The sequence below is a fragment of the Sus scrofa genome, chromosome 5, assembly GCF_054392235.1.
Source record: "Sus scrofa isolate SSC_HxYL_T2T_F1_AM1 chromosome 5, Sscrofa_HxYL_maternal_Yorkshire_Landrace_v2.0, whole genome shotgun sequence".
Lineage (NCBI taxonomy): Eukaryota > Metazoa > Chordata > Mammalia > Artiodactyla > Suidae > Sus > Sus scrofa.
This window is the reverse complement of record NC_139387.1, coordinates 5,368,517-5,387,218: the sequence shown is the minus strand read 5'-3', so window position 1 is coordinate 5,387,218 and position 18,702 is coordinate 5,368,517. Positions and strand designations below refer to the sequence as shown.

Sequence of the window (18,702 nt, the reverse complement as noted above, 5' to 3'; positions counted from 1 at the left end):
CCGGGCACACAGGTGTCCACACACCCTCACCCTTTAGAAAGAAAAGCTACTGGGACTGAGGGTGTTTCTGCTCCGTGGTAACTTGCAGCCAGCTGGGACCACGGCTCCTCCCTCCCTCTCCCCACCACGGGCGTCTTCCTCCTCTGAGCCTCCCCAAGGGCCCCCAGCTTCCCTGGGATCTTGGGGCCTGGCCCCCAGTGCCCCTGCCAGGCTGGGGGCGTCTGGCTGAGAGGCAGGAAGCCCAGATCAGCCTCCTCCAGCCCCGACCCATCGCCCAGGGCTTCCTTCCCTCCTCCGCCTGGGCCTCAGTGTCCCCACCCCTGCAACAGAGGTGGAGCCCCCACTTCCTGGCTGGGGTGGCTGGTGGGGTTCATGGGATGTTAGCTCTGGTCTGGGGTCCTGTAGCTCCCGTGGTTTTTGGTTGAACATTTGACAGCCGCCCTGATCAGCAGCCGTGGATGTGTCGCGGGGAGCAGGGGAAGGAAGAGGAGGGGTCAGGGCAGTGATGGCCACGGGAAGCGGAGGAGAAGCCAAGGCCGCTGCCCAGGCCCTGGGGAACATGCCGTCCTGGTGGCCAGGCCACCGTGGGAGCTGGCTGGCACCTCCCTCAGAGGGAAGCGCGGTCCCCTGGCCATGCAGCACTCGTGTGTTTCCTCAGGGTGACCCCTGAGGGGCCCTCGTCCCCGCCCCCCTCTGACAGCCTGGGGTCACATGGCAGGGGGAAACTCTATTGCCTGCCTCCTCTGTTCCTTCCAGAAGGCAGCAAACTCTCCCCTCTGCCTCATGACGAGCAGAAAGGATTGCGGTGATTTACAACTTCTCTTAGCTTGTCAGGCCTTGACAGGTCCGAGGAAGAGTCCCTCCTGAAACGGGACTGGTAGGTGACTCCAACCAGCCGTCAGCGTGGCCGCCCTGGAAGCCTGAGCCCCTGAAGCTCCAAGGGGCCTGACTTAGACTACGACGGATGCTCCACCCTGATGTCAGGCTGGTGCCTGTGCCCCGCAGGCAGAGACGTGTCTGCGGACCAGCCCAGCAGGGGCACCGCTCTGAGCCGGGTGGGGAAGGGCTGGGGCCTGGATTGGAGAAGGGGGTGTCCCGGAGGCACCCAGCAGACTCTCACGAATAAGAGTTTTATTTAAACTCAAGTTTAAAGTTTTAAAGGTTATTAATGGTGGTTCTCTTAAAGTCTCCAGAAGCATTCTTGGAAAGACTAACATTTTAATTTGCTCGCAGTAACGGGCGGTCCCGAGGCTCAGCCCGCGGGAGAGGCCGTGGCTGAGGCTGGAGCCGCAGCGCCAGGCCTGGGCTGACCCGGAAGCCGCGGGCTCGTTGCGGGGGTGGGGCGGGGGGTGGGCTTCGTTTCGGGGCACGTCCTGGAAGTCGGTCTACCCCGGGCGCCTACTGGAGGAAGGCCCGGAGGAAGTCGTTGTAGGGGATCTTGGCAGACAGGGTCTTGTCGTAATGCTCCAGGACGTGGAAGAACTCCTCCTCCGAGAGGATGACGCTGTACTGTCTCAGGACCTGCAGGACAGGGGGGCGCCCCGCTGGTCGCAGAGCCGCCCGGAGGCCGGCGCCCACCTCCCAACCCCCACGCCTGGACATCCCCCCCCAGAGTGGCCCCCAGCGGCTCCCCCCCTTCTCTCCTGCACCCTCCTCTGCCCTGGCCACCTCCACCCCCACCAACCAGGGCCCACGTCTAACACGAAGACCCCTCGACTGCCCGTCACGTGGGAGTCGCTGGTTCTCCCCAGCCCCGCCCGGCCCTCCGGGAGGGAGCAGGATGGAAATGACTGTCGCCTCCCTGAAACACAGTGAGGCTGGTCCATGTGTTCAGATAAGGAGGATGGACAGGGAGGAGGGCATTAGAGGGGAGATCTGGCCACAGGGTCTTAACTAGGGTGGGGCCCAGGAGGAGGGCAGGTGCAGGGCGCAAGGAGTTACGATCCTATAGCAAGTCCTACCACCTGCGGCAGGGCCTGCTAGTTGCTCAACCAATACTGACTGCCCTTTCTTAGTCACTTAACAGAACCCTGACTTCCTTCCAGGCGACTGGGTGTCCAGCTAAAAGGGGACATTTCTTAGCCTCTCTTATAGCTAGGTGTGTTCCGGCCAGTTAAAACTAAGTGAGAATGTTATGCGGGACTTCTGGGAAGTCTCCGCTAAAGAAAGGGGCCATGCCTTTTTTCTCTCCTCTTTTCCCCTCTGCTGTCTGGAATGCAGAAGTGATGCTGGGCTTTGGCAGCCACCTTGGACCATGAGGTGAGCTTGAGGAAGGAAGTCAAGTGTTGAGGATGAGAGAACAAAAATACAATGTCCCCGATGACTGTTCAGCCACCACGCCAGCCCTGGACTTCCTGCCTCTGGGATTCTTTTACGTGGCAGAGAAACAAACCTCCACCATGTTCAAGCTGCTGCTATTTTTTGGCCCCCCTGTTATTTGCAACGGAGACAAACTGTGATAGGTAGCCTAGTACATCAGTATAAAGATTGGGTTGTACACTTCCTTCCTACATTTCGTGTCATAATTTGTTCCTTAGAGGAGGCTAGAAAGTGGGGCTAGAAGACCCCGAGGTTCCTGGGAAGCAGCAGTGGGCGCAGCGTGGGTCCATGGGACGCAGATGGGCTGTCTGGCCACGGCGCTCCCGGGCTGACAGCAGAAAAGGAGCGGGAGCCTGGGTGTCGGGAAGGACCCCAGCACCCACCCGGTCTTGGGCTCTGCTCTGCTGCCAGCAGTGTCTCCATTTCTTTTCTTTTTTGTGCCGCACCCGTGGCACAGGTGTGGAGGTTCCCAGGCCAGGGGTCAAACTGGAGCTGCAGCTGCCGGCCTAGGCCACAGCCACAGCGACGCTGGATCGGAGCCACGCCTGCGACCTACACCACAGCTCAGGGCAATGCCAGACCCTTAACCCACTGAGCGAGGCCAGGGATGGAACCTGTGTCCTCATGGATATTAAGTTGGGCTCTTCACCTGCTGAGCCACAACAGGAACTCCCAATGTCTCCAGTTCTATTGCCCCCTCCCCATCTTTGCCGAATTCCCCCGGGGGAAGCTGCTGGAAGAGACAACAGAAGCTCACCCATTTGCTTCCCGTCTCTGGCTGAGAATTGGACTTGACCCTAAAGTAAAGCTGGAAGCCACTGGGGGGCGCTGCGGGCAGGAACCTGACGGCCCCGCCCACTGTGGGGGCAGGGGGCTGCGAGGCCCCGCCTCTCCACTGCCCAGCACCGGCCGCAGCACTCACTGCGGTTCATCTTCCTGGATTATCAAGACAAGTTGTTTTTTTTTTTACTTAAAAATAATTTCTTTTTAGTTGCTGAAGCACAGATCAACCTAAGGAGTATGTTTTCTGTACATGCATTTTGAGGGCCTAACTGTCTCTCACGTCTTGACCGAGTTTTCCCCTGGCTGTGATACTTGATTTCTAATCTAATGGTGTGGACCTCAGTTATCTTCTCAGCCTCCGTGGGAGAGGGGGGATCGGGAGTGGGAGGGAAGTTGGGGGGGGGCAAGAAGCTGTTAATTCGCAGAGTTCTACATTATTCTCAACGTGGGAGTTTTGTTTTGTTTCGTTTTTGTTTTTTTGGCTGCATCTGTGACATTTGGAATTTCCCAGACTAGGGGTCGAATTGGAGCTGTAGCTGCTGGCCTACACAGCAAGGCGGGATCTGAGCCACCTCTGTGACCTACACCACAGCCAGGGCTCAGACTCTGGAGAGGGAAGCTCCTCATCCAAACCGCTGCGGGGAGGGGAGCAGCTCCCCGACTCCAAGGCAGGCCCGACGGGGGGCCCCTGCGAGGAGGGGCTGGGTCTGTGGGCCCTGAGTGGCCACACCTGGGCTCCTGCTTCAGCACCGCCACCCCAATTTGTCATTCAGCTCTGCGATCCTTCGAGACAGACGCAGGCCCTGCTTCCCCTATAGAGATGGGGGGGGGGGCCAGGGCCCTGAGCAGCGGCAGAAGCAGCAGCAGCAGCAGCAGCGGTCCAGGGCCGGAGGACAGCTGCGCCCAGGGTTGGTGCGCTGGGAAGTCCTGCAGGGTTCTAGAAAGCTCGGGGAGGAGAGCCTGGGGTCTGCAGCTGAGGGAAAGTAGACTCAGCCCTTGGTAGCTGGGGCCCCAGGACGTGGGGTCCGGGGCAGCTGCCAGGCCCGGGCCTTTGGGTGGGTGGATGGGGGGGACCCTATTTTGAGGTTTTCTGACCACTGGCCTTTGGCAGCCGCTTCCCGTTCAGAGGCAACGGCCTCAAGGGCGCTGAGCTCACCTTCCTGAAGTCGGCCACGCTTAAAAACCCCGTCCCGCCCTGGTCGTGGGCCTTGAACGCGCGCCGCATGGGCCTCCAGCAGTGCGCGATCCGGGGCTGAATGCGGAGCAGAGCGCAGTAGAAGGAAGAGGTCTCCGCACCGGCTTCTTTCTGCAAAAAGAACCCCAAACCAAGAGGGGCTGAGAAAAGAGCTTTGGGATGGGAAGGATGGGGCGGATAGGCGGTGGCCGGCCGAGAGGCTGCCGGGGCTGCGAGCTCCCGCCCGGCCTCCGCCGGCGCCGCTCCACCCGCGGCTTTTTCCCACCCCGCCCTCCGCCGGCCGGAGCGGCTCAGCGAGCAGGGCTCTCGGTATAACAAGCGCTCTCCTCGCCTGCCTGTGGGTGGGTCACAGGCTGCATCTCCTTTACACGCCCTCTACCAGCCTGGGAGGCATAGGTCTCTTTGTCCCCTTGTCCCGGATGGAGACGTGGGGGTTCAGGGAGGTGAGGTGGCAGCATCAGGGCCCATTTGATGCCAGCACCTGCCAGGCGGCCTCCCAGGGAGCTCCTCCCCAAGTCCTTGAGGGGAGCGCCAGGCAGAGAGCCGGTCCCTTTCAAAAGAGTTTGAGGGGAAAAAAGAGATTCCGTTTGGGTCTTCTAGTAGGTTCTTATAATGAACAGATATTTTTTTTCTTCTTTTTTTGCTTTTTAGGGCTGCATCTGGGGCATATGGAAGTTCCCAGGTTAGGGGTTGAATCAGAGCTGCAGCTGCCGGCCTACACCACAGACAGGGCACTGCAGGATCCAAGCTGCATCTGCAACCTACACCACAGCTCAGGGCAACACCAGATCCTTAACCCACTGAGTAAGGCCAGGTATCGAACCCACAACCTCATAGATACTAGTCACTGAGCCCCGATGGGAACTCTAAACTGATTTTTTTTTAATTGCAAGGTTGTAATTATATCTAGTAATTAGTACCCTACACTGTGATTATTTCATTTAGGTGCTATTAGATTGAAAATAAGATATTTTAGCATGATTCAGCCCCAGTGCATGTCTGAATAGCACCGAGGTGAACTGTAGGCAATAGTGTGTAACACATTTTGGGAAAGTAACTTTAGCGGGGCGCTACAGAAAACAAATTAGCACAAAGTTAAATTGCTTTCGATTTTTACATCATTTAGCACCTATGACAGCCACTCTCCAGATACCCCCATGCCTTCCTCAGCTGCCAATTTATCCAGTCGGCTGGTCCTCACTCACAAAAATGAAGGGATTCCGTGCTCACCTGCCCCTCCCACACCCAGGTCTGGTTTGACAAAGGGTTTTTCTCTTCCCAGCCCAGGCCGCCAACCCATCCAGAAGTCCTCCGCCTCTGGCAGCGCCCAAAAGCAAAGCCCCAGAGGGGTGTCCCCATTGTCACTGTCCAAAGTTGCCTAGAAAGCCCCGAGGCACTAGAGCAGGAGTGACAGGGAGACAGCTGGCGTGGTGGGGTCTGGGCCGCCTGCAGAGGGGACGGGATTGGCACAGGGGCCAGGCAGGGGCCAGCAGGGGCAGGGACAGGCCCTGGCCCCACTTTCCCCCAGGAAAGACTCCCCCGGGAAGAAGCCTCACCACCTGTCAATCACGTCCAGGGCAGGGATGGGGGATGGAAGGCAGGACTCACCCAGGCCCCAGACAGAGTGGGGGCTGCCGTCCCGAAGCTGAGAGCTGGGGGCGAGGCAGGGACACGCAGAGGTGAGCTGGGACATCTGCCCAGGTGCCCAGGCCCCCGGGGGGCCGCCCCGGAGCCCCTCACAGTTCATGTACACTCAGCCTCACGGGCAGGCCCCCCCCAAGCAGGCCACGGCTAGCCTTCCGGTGCCTTGGGCAGTGCATCTGAAGCAGGACCTGCCAGCAGACGTCCCCTCGTGTAGAGAAGGGGACCCAAGATCTGGAGAGGCGGAGGAGGCCTTGGACCCTTGAAGGCCATGTGGTCTCCATCCTTCTCCCACAAGGTTCCTCGGTCCCCTAACATCTAAGGAGGAAAGCGTTTTCTCCACTCACAGAGGAAACTGAGCTGGATAAAGGGCTGTCTTTTTTTTTTTTTTTTTGCTTTTTAGGGTGGCACTTGCAGCACATGGAGGTTCCTAGGCTAGGGGTCAAATAGGACCTGCAGCTGCCAGCCTACGCCACACCCACAGCAATGCCGGATACGAGCTGTGTCTGCGACCTACACCACAGCTCATGGCAATGTCAGATCCTTAACCCACGGAGCGAGGCCAGGGATCGAACCCACAACCTCATGGTTCCTAGTTGGATTCGTTTCCGATGCACCATGATGGGAACTCCCATAAAAAACTGTCTTAATGGTACGTTTTTCTTCTGTAACTTGGCCTAAGCTTTTGATGTCCACTCTTGCTTGTCTAAACTAGAAACCATGCTAAGATGGGGCTCAATTTGGCACAAAATTACACGTTTAGCTGCGGAGAAAGTTTCTGCGTGGAACCCACTGTCTGCTGGGCTCACCCCATCACTCTGCTGCAACTGGGCCTTGGAGGGGGCTGGGCAGTGGATTGCTGTCTGCCCCCCACTTCTGGTCCCTGAGGCTGAGTCCTAAGAGGGTTGGAATCAGCTGTGTTTGTTCCCAAATGGACAAGGCCAGTTGTTACTTAATTCAAGGTAACTTAATTCAATGTTACAGATGAGGAATATGAGGGAGAAAAAGGTTTTTTTTTTTTTTGCTTCCTGTCTTGGAAAGACGCTAGAAAGGCAAGTGGTTGAACTGGGTGTGGGTGAGAATCAGAAAATTAGAAATAATTGAGAAAAAAGTTAAAAATTCAGAGGCACAGGCCCTCCAGCAGCTTTTTAAGCATCTTTGGGGTCTCATTCCCCTTCAAAGAAACAAGAAGAGCATTGCAATGAATGCATCGTGGGTACAGACTGAGCGAGAGAGAGGAACGGGTCTCTGGCTGACCGCCCACACCCAGAGCAAGGCCGGCCTGTCTCAGAGGGTTGACGAGTGACTACTCGGTATGTTTCGCTTTGCTGTGCCCCTCCCCCCACTTGCCTTCCCAGTTAACTGACTGACACCCGCTCCTGGTGGCTCCTGGTGGCTCCTGGTGGCTGTGAGCTGCTCTCCCGATGGTCCACCTGCCACACGGAGGGGCCTGTGGGCATCTGCCACCCTCCGACTTTGAGAACCTGGGATCCAGGCTGCTGGTCCCCAGTCTGGGGTCTGCAGACCCTGATGGGGCCGCTGTCGGTAGGAGGGGACCTGACGGGATTCACTGAGAAAAGTGAGAGCCCCCCCCCCGCCCCTTTTCTCAGCACGACTCACACACCATTTTATTCGCGTTCTGGATTTTCATCCTCTGCAGCAGGGAGCTCTCCTTCGCTCTTAGGAGGAGGACGCAGCTCTGGATGAAGCTGCAGTAAGCAAACGTCCCGTCATTCTTTAAGTCGTACTTGACGATGAGCTGCTGGCACTCGTCTCTGTTTATGTCCAGGTTGAATTTCTCCGCGAGAGCTAAAGGCAAGCACATCAGTTCAGTCGGTGGCGCTCCGTTCACTCACTCACCGGATCCCTCATTCATTCATCACTTGCTGAGATGCCCTGGCTGGGTCCTTGCTTCCCAGGCTCACGGTTGGTGGATGGACAGATGCAGAAACACACAGGCACGTGGCCAAGCAAGTGCGGCCTGGAAGGAGCCCTCCCCACCCCCGCATCCTGCTGGGCTCACTCTGTCCTGGCTTTGCCTGCTGGCCAGGCTCTGCTCGGGCACCACGGCTGTGGGCCCAGCAGTATGGACGTAGTGCGATGGGGGCTTCGAGCAGGCAGGGGGCCAGGGGGATGTTCCCACCGGACAAGAATCAGAGCTGAGCCGGGCAGGTTCCGTGTGGAGGGGGTTGGCCCTGGTAGGGTCAGGAATTCAGACTCAAATTCAGAATTCAGAATTCCCTCTGCGTAAGCATTTTTCAGCCGGGCTTCAGAGCTGTGCTCTCAAGAGTCTGCTAGGCGACCCCAGGTTAGGCGTTTGGAGCTTTCATCCTAATGCTGAACTAAGATGTGCCTTCTGGAAAACACACAGAGCGCCCCGAAAAGACAAGCGTCATGCGAGTTGAGAGTTGGCATCTGGCTTTCTGATTCACTAGGGTCGCACTGATGCCACACGGAAGAGTCCTCCTGGCTGCCCGAGGTCAGCACAGCTGAAAGTCAGGATGTCAACAGCGCCCCCCACAGGGGACCCAAAGGAATTTCCGGCAACAGCAACTGGAGGTTCCAACTTGCAGAAGGTCGTCTAACGTGGGTTTAGCCAGAAGGTGTGTTTTCACAGCACTGGCGTTTAGATGCGCTGCCAGGGCCGTGAAAGGAGGCTTGTGGGGGTGCACAGTTAAAAAGAAATACGGTCAGGATGAGGATGACGGCGTGCTGGAAATCCAAAGAATTAACCAAAGAAAAAGTGGAAGTCAAACGTGTTAAACCAGCACTGGTGATTTGCTTTCAGTGAGACATGTCACGTGAAATCAATGTCACAACATTTAATTATTACCCATTGCAAATTTTTACATTTGAGGTATAGGTGTGTTTTTGTTTTTGTTTTTGTTTTTGTTTTTTGGTGGCAGGAGCAGTTCACTTAAAGAGTTCACACCTTCTTTCACGTGTGCATTTTCAAGCCACGGTTATCAAAAAAGTAATTTATGTTGATACTGAAGGTTCTCAGGAAAAACGTTCTTCTAAAAGGGGTCCGTACAGCAAAGAAGAGGCAGGCAGAGGGGCTTCTAAGCAGAGGAGGACCTGGTCAGGCTTATTTTCCTGTGATGCGAAAGGCTGCATAAACAGTATGCAGCAAGTGGGAATGTAAACACAACAGTTGGTTGTTTGTCTCTTGGTTTTAGGGCTGCAGGTCCCAGGCTAAGGGTGGAATTGGAGCTGCAGCTGCTGGCCTACACCACAGCCACAGCAACGCGGGATCCAAGCCGCATCACCTAGGCCGCAGCTTGTGGCAATACCAGATCCTTCACCCACTGATGGAGGCCAGGGATCGAACCCACATCCTGGCAGGGACAGTTGTGGGTCCTTAACCCGCTGAGCCACCATGGGAACTTTTCCTAAACTGGTTTTGTTCCAGCTTGACCACAGGGACGCCTGGTGAAAAACGGATCAACAGGGCAGAGCTGTGTCCCCAGCCGTCCCCGTCCCGTCCCACCTCCCTCGGCTCTCCAAGCCTGTCACCCTTCACATTCTGCCCGGAGCCCACACCCGGCCTGAGGTTTCTAGGGCTGAAAGGCACGTGTGCTGACTTGATGGAGCGGGTGCGGACCTGCTGGGCGGGGCCGAGGCAGCAGGAGTCCTCGTCCCCGGATCCGGGGGTTGGCTGAGGTGCCCAGAGGTGCCCGCCGGGTCTGGGGGGTGATGCTGTACGATCGGGGCCGCAGGTGGACGCACCCAGGAAGTCGGCGGGGGCGATCTCACCCCGCTTGCCGGCGTCCCGGTCCTTACACTCCCTCAGGAACTTGCGCCAGCAGCCCTGGAGCCTCTTCCGCAGCTTGTTCTCGATGAGCTCGCAGTTCTGCAGGGGCAGCGCTGCACCCACCGGGCTCTGTCGGGGCAGAGAGCCGACCTGTCACCGGGGATGGACGACAGGAGCAACAAGAAACACCTGCAGAGACCCCTCGGGGTGGAGGTGACGGCATTTTGGAAATAAAATGAAAACCAAAACAAAATGGTAAGGTTATACCATCTCAGTTCTGTTTCCAAGGGCGAGCTCTCTTTGTGCCAAATCGGAATAACAGACAGCGTGCCCTCCCCGCTTCTGGAGGCCCCGCATCCTTGGGGTGAGGCCCTGGCCTCCACCTTCGGAGGAGCCACGTTGGGTGGCTCGTCCTCAAACTGTGTCCCCCCCACCCTGACCCTTCTGCCTGCGTAGCCCCATCCGGGACCATCTCATCTGCTGCGACCTTGGCGCCCGCTCGCCGGGTGAGGCGTGTGTTCCGGGTCCGGGGACTGGGAGGTGGGCCTCTCGGGGCTGCCCTGACCCCTCCATTCTGCTCTGCTCACTAACTTGCTAAATACTCTCCTGTTCCTCAGCCCTCATCCCCCACAAGATCAGAAACTCCACAAGAGCAGGATTTGTGTGCGTGCTCAGCTCTAGAAAAGAGCCAGCACACAGTAGGTGTGCAATAAACCCGTTTGGCCTGAATGAACGGGTAACAGCCAGGGTCTTCCTCAGCTTGCCAAGCACAAAGCTCGGCGGCGGTGGTTGCTCGCGTCCCCGACGGGCTCCTCTCAGCCACCCCCACCCCGGTGACGCTGCCTGGCTTCAGGCAGAGGAAGCGAGGGCCCTCGCCCATCCCTGGGGCGGCTCAGCTCGCCCATCCCTGGGGTGAAGTGAGAGAGGCCTGGATTTGAATTTCGGGTCTCTCCGTTTCTAACAAGGAACCCTGAGCACATGACGACCCCTCTTAGAGCCTCAGTATCTTCAACTGTAAAATGGGTGTAACCACACTTAACCCTGTGGGGCCCAGCGGTACACGCTGGGGCTGCCCACCTAGGACGCCTGCAGTCCTGCCCGCGGATGCCCTCAGGGTGCTGCCTTGGCACCCTCCCCCATGGTCCTTCCCCATCTCTTTACTCCTCACCCCCACCCCTCCCTACCCCCGTGCCCACTCCTACCTCCCGTCCCTGGCAGGGGATTGCAAGGATCTGCCAGTGGCCCCTCTGGATGGCCCCCACCCCAGGCTCACCCTGTGCCACCTTCTTGGTCACCCCCACCCTGTGGGGGACACTAGGCCCCCGGCCTGGGGTGTGGGGGCCCGGTGCAAGGCGACATGGGACGCCCAGAAACGGGAACTCACGCAGGGGTGACTCTGCTGTTTGGACCCCGTTCTCAGGTTGCGGGTGGGCGACGATCCTGCAGACCTGCCTCCTTCCGAGACCTCGGGGACGCTGCTCCCTCTCTGCGCCTTGGCCGAGTCGTCCGTGGCCGGCGGTGTGGCCGCCTTCTCGGAGCTGAAGGTGCTCAGGAAGTCGAGGTATTTCAGCCTCCCCTTGGCGTTGACCGGCATCTCCTCCCAGAGCCTGTCGAACTGGCAAAGGAGCAGAGGTCATCTCCCCAGGGTCCAGACCCGAGTGGGTGCGAGCTCTTGGGGGCAGGGTCTGCAGCAAAGGAAAAAACATGGAAAAAAGAAACCCACCCATCCTGCCGGCCACAGCTTGGCGGAAGCCTCCAGAAGGCAGGGAGAGCCGAGGCGGAGAGTTACCCATGGCTTCCGCAGGGCATTTTTAAACTGATTTGGGCCCTGAGCGAGCGGTTTAAGGCCATCAAATCCTGTGACCAGGCACAGAGACTGAGCTGCGGGACAGAAGGATGTTTTAGGAGCAAATGCAAACCAGGGGAGCGCAGCCAGGCCCCGTGCTGCTGCCTCCAGGCCCCTGAGCCCTGTGAACAGCGCACCATGTGCCACGGCCCTCGGCCACCGTGTTTGCGTCCACAATTTATTTCACCCTCAGGGCAAACGCTGTCTTCTCATGACATGAAAAGGGAGGCTTCTGGAGAACTGGTGGGACTCCATGGCTTTGTGTTGGTGTCGTCTGATGCCACAGACTCTCAGAGCCGCACTCTACGCAGCCTACTGGAGCCTCTCTGGATGACCTGAGGGCTTTTGGGGAGGTGAGAAGGATGGCGATTTACTTCCAATTTGGTTTTTTTACAGCCCTAAGGCGCAGTGGAGACCTGCAGCATGCACGGAGGGGAGCAGCAGCCATCCCCCTGCACCGGGGTCCTGGGGACTGACTCCCTGCCCGGGGCCTGGCCTTGGCCGGGAACCCACTGTGCCTCTGGGCTCCACTGGGCTTTTCCAAAAGCATAATGAAAGGGACCCTCTCTGGCTCTACTTGAAATTCTGGGGAAGAGGTAGTGAGGAGTGAGAAAGAGAGGGAGAAGGTTCCAGGCTCTCCCTAGGAAGGGAAAACGGTTGAATCAGAGCTACACCACAGCCACAGCAATGTGGGATCCTTAATCCACTAGACAGGGCCAAGGATCAAACCTGCATCTTCATGGAGACTACGTCAGGTTCTTAACCCACTGGGCCACCATGGGAACTCCTGGGACAACATTCTTAATTTGTTTTAGCCTTTTATTTTGGAATAATTATAGATCTGCAGGAAGTTGCAAGGATGGTAAGAGGGGCCCCCGGACCCCTCCGCCCAGCTTCCCTCAAAAGTCACATCTTACGTCACCCTGTCAAATTAGGCGTGAGCACAGGTCCATGTCATTTATCACATATCTGGATTCATGCTGCTTCAATTTTGGTCAATGGGGAAGAACTACTTGGTGGAGTGGAAGTGAGAGTCCTTGCGAAAGTGACCACAGACAGACCTCATGGTCACCAAGGGCAGCCCCCTGCCCCCCGCCCTGGGTCTCCTCCAGGGAAGTTCTGAAGGCCCACTGGGCAGACGGGGTGCCCTTCTCCGCCTCTCTGCAACCTGATGAAACCACCTCTGCAGGTGCCACCTCCCTGCCTGGCTGAGAAACTCCCTGGAGGGTCCTCTGAGATTCATCTTGAAATGCCAGCCATTTGCCTTTTAAGGGACAGGCACATAGGAGGTGCCAAAGGGACGGGCACATAGGAGGTACGCAATATAGGTTTATTCCTGGCTGAAGATCCTAAAAGGCACACGTGAGAAGAGCAACCCGTCGGGGGGCAGGCCCTGGCGAAATGACGGGGGACAGGACTCAGGAGCCGTGTTCTGAGCACAGCCATCGTGAGAGGCTTTGAGGAGGAAAAGAAGGACGGGGCTTATGAGGCAGGGGGGCTGCCCGGGGGCCTCTTTCGCGCTCCCGTCTCAGCAGACTTGGGAGGCAAACAGGAGGAAGGGCATGTGGGTAAGAGCAGGTACGAGGGGTGCTGGGGATGCCCGGGGTGCTGCGAGAAGCCGAGGCGTGGCAGTGAAGATGTTTACAAAGAGGCAAGCACAGCCAAAGGGGCTTGTCCTCAGGCGGGCGAGGCAGGGACCGACCACCTTCCTAATTAACTCCTGGGATGCAGGTGACGTCAAGGCAGGACCACGCAAACTCTATTTTTATCCTCTTTTTTTTTTTTCACTTTTTAGAGCCACACCTGCCTCATAGGGAAGCTCCCAGACTAGGGGTCCAATCAGAGCTGCAGCTGCCAGCCTACCCCACAGCCACAGCAATGCCAGAACCCTGCTGCGTCTATGGCCTACACTACAGCTCACGGCAACACCAGATCCTTAACCCACTGAGTGGGGCCAGGGATCGAACCCACATCCTCATGGATACTGGTCAGGTTTGTTTCTACTGCGCTACAAGGGAACTCCCTTCCGTGCCCTTTCAACTGAAGGGGCCTCACCAAGAAGGGCAGGATATGCCTCACTAGGACGACCTGGAGCCTGGCTCCACGGTCCCGACAGGTGACACCCCAGGACGGTGGCACAGCCTGGAGATGCAGCAGAGAGTGGGGGCTGTCGGGACCTGAGAGGCATCGAAAAGACTGGAAACGGGCACCACAACAGTGGGTCCTGTGAGCTGGAGATGAAACACCGGCAAAATTCTTGTGGTTTTTGAATGAGCTGAAAAGCGGGTAAGTTTCCACATCACATGGCAGAATGGGCACCTGCTGGAACGTGCTCTAGAAACACAGAGAAGCATCCAACCACCTTCTATAGACCCCAAAATTCATGACCTTGGATCCTGCTTCTGCTCGTGATGTGGAAACTTACCTGCAAGGGAATGCCACGCCCATCCTAACACCAAGAAGGATCCAAACAGCTACAAAATCTGAACTTTTCTTAGGAGTTCCTGTCATGGCTCAGCAGAAACGGATCTGACTAGTATCTGTGAGGACGCAGGTTCAATCTCTGGCCTCGCTCAGTGGGTTAAGGATCTGGGGTTGGTGTGAGCTGTGGTGTAGGTTGCAGATGAGGCTTGGATCTGGCGTTGCTGTGGCTGTGGTGTAGGCTGGCAACTGTAGCTCCTATTCGACCCCTAGTCTGGAAACTGCCATATGGCACAGGTGTGGCCCTAAAAGACCAAAAAAAAAAAAAAAAAAAAAAGAGAGAGAGAGAGAGAGAGAGGGCAATGGAGAAGAAACCCATGGCTATGATGCAGGTGGTGGGGGCGGGACCCTCCCAGGAATGGGAACATGATGCCCCCACGGGAGATGGACAACTAGAACCAAGCCATCGCCCACTACCTGAGGCAGAAACAGAGGCAGCCAGTTGGAGCTGGAAGTGGCCTGTGCCACCAGTGGGCAGAGAAGGTCCACCGTCGCTGAGAACGAAGGCCCCCAAAGGCAGGAGCCGTCCATCTCTAGAACAGGCCTGGGCAAGTGCAGGGCCTCCTGGCTGAGCAGCCTGAGAGCAGCCCGAGCATTCGGGACCTATCAGCCCAGCCCTCCTGGCTCCCCTCTCCTCACCGCTTGTCGCCTGCAGGTGCCGGTGAAAGGAGCCCCAGCCCATATACGGCGCGCAGGCCCGCCTTCCTCGCTGCTGGGATCTGGCCCCGGGGGAAAGCATGTGCCCATCAGCAGATGTCTCATCAGCACCCAGAGATGCTGGAAGGCAACTGAGAAATCGCTTTCAAGTGTCTGGGGGGGAGGCAACTTGGACCCAGAATCCCATCCCCAGCCAAACGGTTTTTTTAGAATGAGGGTGAAAGAGGGTCACTCTGGGGCCTCCTTTTTCCTGAGAGAGCAGGACGCACGTTAGCAAAGAGAAAGTGAGCGGGAAGGAGAGGTGGACAGAAGACGCAACTGTGGACAAGCCCATCAGCGGGGCGCCCAACGCCACCCTGCCTCCCGCACCTGCCCCCCTTGGTGTCCCCTCCACGCTCCTTCCACTTCCTTGTTCGCCACGCCCACATCCGCTAGCAAACTCTGTTGCCTCCAACTCCAACACACATCCGGGACCCCCTCTGCTCCCAGCAATCCTGACCCAGGTCCCTAACCCGAGGCCACCTTCTCAGGGGGGCCTCCTCGCATCGCACCCTCCCGACGCCCCAGCACCACCCTCTTTCCTGCTTATGTTGGCCTCTAGTGCATCTATCGCCATCCGACAGCCACGTACGCCGTTTACACAAACAGAACACGGACCCCCTAAAAGAACACAGACCCCATGGCGGGCGTCTCTCTTGTGCCCGCTGGCTGGTAGCAGCTCCGTCCCAGCAGCAGGGCCTCTGCTCCTGCCTCCAGGGTGTCCCCTCTGCCTGCATCGCTCTGTCTCCTCTCGGAGGCACCACCCCACAGCCAACATCGTGTCCTCAGGGAAGCCGTCCTGACCCCTTGGTCCAGGCCAGCTCCCAGCTCTGCTCTCCCGGCTGCACGCCCCTTCACAGCAGAGAGCAGCGTGGAGTGACAAAAACAACCTATCGGGGGTGTTTCACCTCTCCACCCTCCGGGATGTGGGCGCGGAGGAGGCAGGGAACAGCCCTGCTTGGTTCCTTCCTCACGCTGTGCACAGAGGCCTGCAGTGAGGGAAGGGTGGGGGGTGCCAGCTGCCTTCGGGCACTCACTGTGCAGGCAAGACATCCCCGTGCCCAGGAACACCCAGGGGTATCCCAAAGCCCCTCAGCTTGAAGATGGAGAGCTGGGGGGCGGGGGCACAGCGGGGCGTGGCCAGCGCCAGCAGGTGAGGGTGTGGTCAGAAAAGGCTCCACCTCCGCTGGAAGTGAGGCTGGAGGGGGCGCAGGGGCAGGCGGGGCCGCAGTGGGCAAAGACGGCGGAGGCAGGACTGCAGACCGGGTGGGGGTAGGGCCCCTGGAGCAGCCTGGGGAGCACTGTGCACCCCAGTTCCCAGGGGAGGACACACGCTCAGAGAGGCTGCATCGTTCTCTAAGGTCACACAGCTGGACGCGTGCAGCGCAGGGCTCAAACCCAAGTCTGCCTGCATTTTTCGCACTTCCTAGAGGTGTCTGCTTCTAAAATACCACATCTGAAGTGTTCAAAAACGCGTAACGGTTCTTTTTCCTTATGTAGTTGCGGGTTCAAAAAACTCACGCAGGCACTACACGGCCTCCCCAGGACAGGCTCTCCCCGGGGGGACCTCTGCCTTCTGAAGCAAGATCCAAGTGGATCCAGTTCCACGGCCTTTTCTAACACGCTTTACACAGAGCCACGAAGACCCGTCGGCCTCCAACTCCATCTGCTCTGAAAGTCGCTCTCCTCCTCCAAGGTTAATCGTGCCAAGAGGTTTCAAAAGATGTGGCGCTTCCCCTGCTATGGAGCTGTTGTCAGCCACGAGAGCTGGACCCTTGGATTCACGGTGGTTTGCTTTTTGGAGGTAAGCTGAGTTTGTACAATGCTGGTGAACTAGGTCCTGGAGTCTGAACCTGAATGCAGTTTAACGTGGTCCCAACTGTCCCGGCATCTGCAGTGAACTCTCCCCAACCACGGCAGGAGGGGTCTAGACAGGTCAAGAGTGCAGGTGACTTCTGCGTCTTACCGTGCCAGACCCTGGCCCTCGATCAGGAAGGTCCCTGGCTAAGGGACCCATGCAAAGAGGAACCATAAGGCTCTGGGGCTTCTGCTGTCTGTTTACCCGCCTGTATCTAGAAGCATCCTTCCCAAGCATAGCACAATTTCTGCTAATCATCACCAACTTCAACCATGGTGCTTATGCCAGACTTTGACACTCTCGATGATGCAGCCTGCATCTGAGATGTGTCTGCGTATTTTTAGAAAGCGGCATTTAAAAGTGAGTGCTCGATTTGGGGGGTGGGGTGGGGGTGGGGGTGGGTGGCAGCGCTGAACGTGCTGGGGATGGTGAAGCTTTCTTAGTGGACAATTAAAACCAAATTCTCTGATATGAAGGCCAGATATGCCAACACGTCATTAATTTACCTCTATAATTAGAGGAGAATTTTCCTCATTTAGATGGAATGAAAAACCTTTATTAGTAAAACCTGGATTAGTGAAACCTTTATTAGTCGGCCCCACAGAATAATAAATGCAAGTGTATTAATTTTGCAGTTTCCAAGAATGGGGGGAAATACTTGCAAACAGCTTGCTTGCTTTGTCTTTTTTTTGGGGGGGGGGCGGCACCCGTGGCATAGGGAAGTTCCCAGGCTAGGGGGTCAAATCAGAGCTAAAGCTGCCGGCCTACACCACAGCCACAGTAACACGGGGTCCGAGCTGTGTCTGCGGCCTACACCACAGCTCACGGCAACACGGGATCCTTAACCCACTGAGCGAGGCCAGGGATCGAACCTGAGTGTGGTCATCAACCCAGGTCAGCGGGCTGGGCAGGCCCTCGGGACACTGTCTGGTGGGGAGGGATCGGGGCCTGGGAAAGCCGTCAAGGGCCAAGGAGGCCAGGCAGCCGGAGCCAGGCAGCGGGGTGCCAGCGCTTTGAGCTAAAGAGCCCAGCTCGGTCCTCAGGGAGAAGACCACAGACAGCCTCTCGCAGGGGTTCTGTGATGGACAGGAGGGCCTCCGAGAGGGCGACTCGTGTCCAGCCTGCGGACAGGGAGAGGTCCACGGCGGGGTGGGCATGCCACCAGCATGCCTGGGGAAGTGGTCCCAGGTCATCTGAAAACGGGGGCAGCAGAGTCGGGCAGAGGCTGGGGGCGGGGGTGGGGGGTGGGTGCTGGGAGGGGCAGGGCAACTTACTGTCTCTGCAAACCCCACCGCCACCCCGCTCAGCTGTGGCGGGAAACTGGCCGCCTCTCTGGATCATTTAAGCCCAGGCATGGCCCAGAGAAGGAGAAAGCAGGACAGTGTAGCTGGAGCCAAGATGAATGTGATTTTAAAAATTGAAGTGGTATCATTTGCACCCTGATTGAAACGGTGCAATCCATACCTGCTACATAAACAGAAGGCTCCTGTGAGTCCTCAGCAAGATTTAAAACCAAACAAGACAATAACAACGCCCTCTGCCCCTCCAGGAAAAAAGCCCTTAAATATTTAAAAAACACAAATTCTCTGCACTTCGAGGAAGGGCTGGCCTGAGGCTCAGGTGACATTGCTTAGGGAGCTAAAGGAGATGCGTTTCTCACCTGTTCATCTGTCAGAACTTGGACGTGGCGGGTACAGATGGACCGGAACTCGTCCCTCGAGGCCGTGTTGGTCTTGGCCGTGTCGAAGCCATCAAACTCCCGGGCGATGGCGTGGTAGCGGGAGGCCACGGCTTTGTGGAGCCGGGCCAGGATCGCTTGGTTTGCCGTTTCCTTGGGAGATCTGGGCGGCGGGCCTTTGGGCATCTTCTCGGCCCACTCAGCAGCAGTCTGGGCAAAAGGGAACAGAAAGGGGATCCACTTAATAAAGAATGAACCGCCCTGGCCCTGGGCGCCTCCCCCACGGCAGGTTAGGGAGGGCGACCAGCCAGGAGACAGTGTGACCTGGGGGCAGGACTAAACAGGATCCCGCCGCAGGTGCAGGGCACTGACCCGCCGTGAAGAAGGAGAAAAGCGAGGCTGTCCCAGAGGGTGGGGCGGGTGCCAGGCCAGGCCCCGGGGAGGCCGCATC

At 57.7% G+C, this 18,702-nt stretch overlaps 1 protein-coding gene across 1 annotated transcript in view; it reads right to left on the bottom strand.

Moving 5' to 3' along the window:
- Window positions 1–1,116: 1,116 nt before the first annotated feature.
- The window catches only part of EFCAB6 (EF-hand calcium binding domain 6), a 221,323-nt gene continuing 203,737 nt past the window's right edge, over window positions 1,117–18,702 (bottom strand). The window contains 6 exon segments of the mRNA XM_084955059.1: window positions 1,117–1,521; window positions 4,259–4,408; window positions 7,563–7,747; window positions 9,668–9,821; window positions 11,077–11,307; window positions 18,234–18,461. Of these exon segments, the coding sequence (XP_084811185.1) occupies window positions 1,399–1,521; window positions 4,259–4,408; window positions 7,563–7,747; window positions 9,668–9,821; window positions 11,077–11,307; window positions 18,234–18,461 (1,071 nt within the window). The 3' untranslated portion in view covers window positions 1,117–1,398.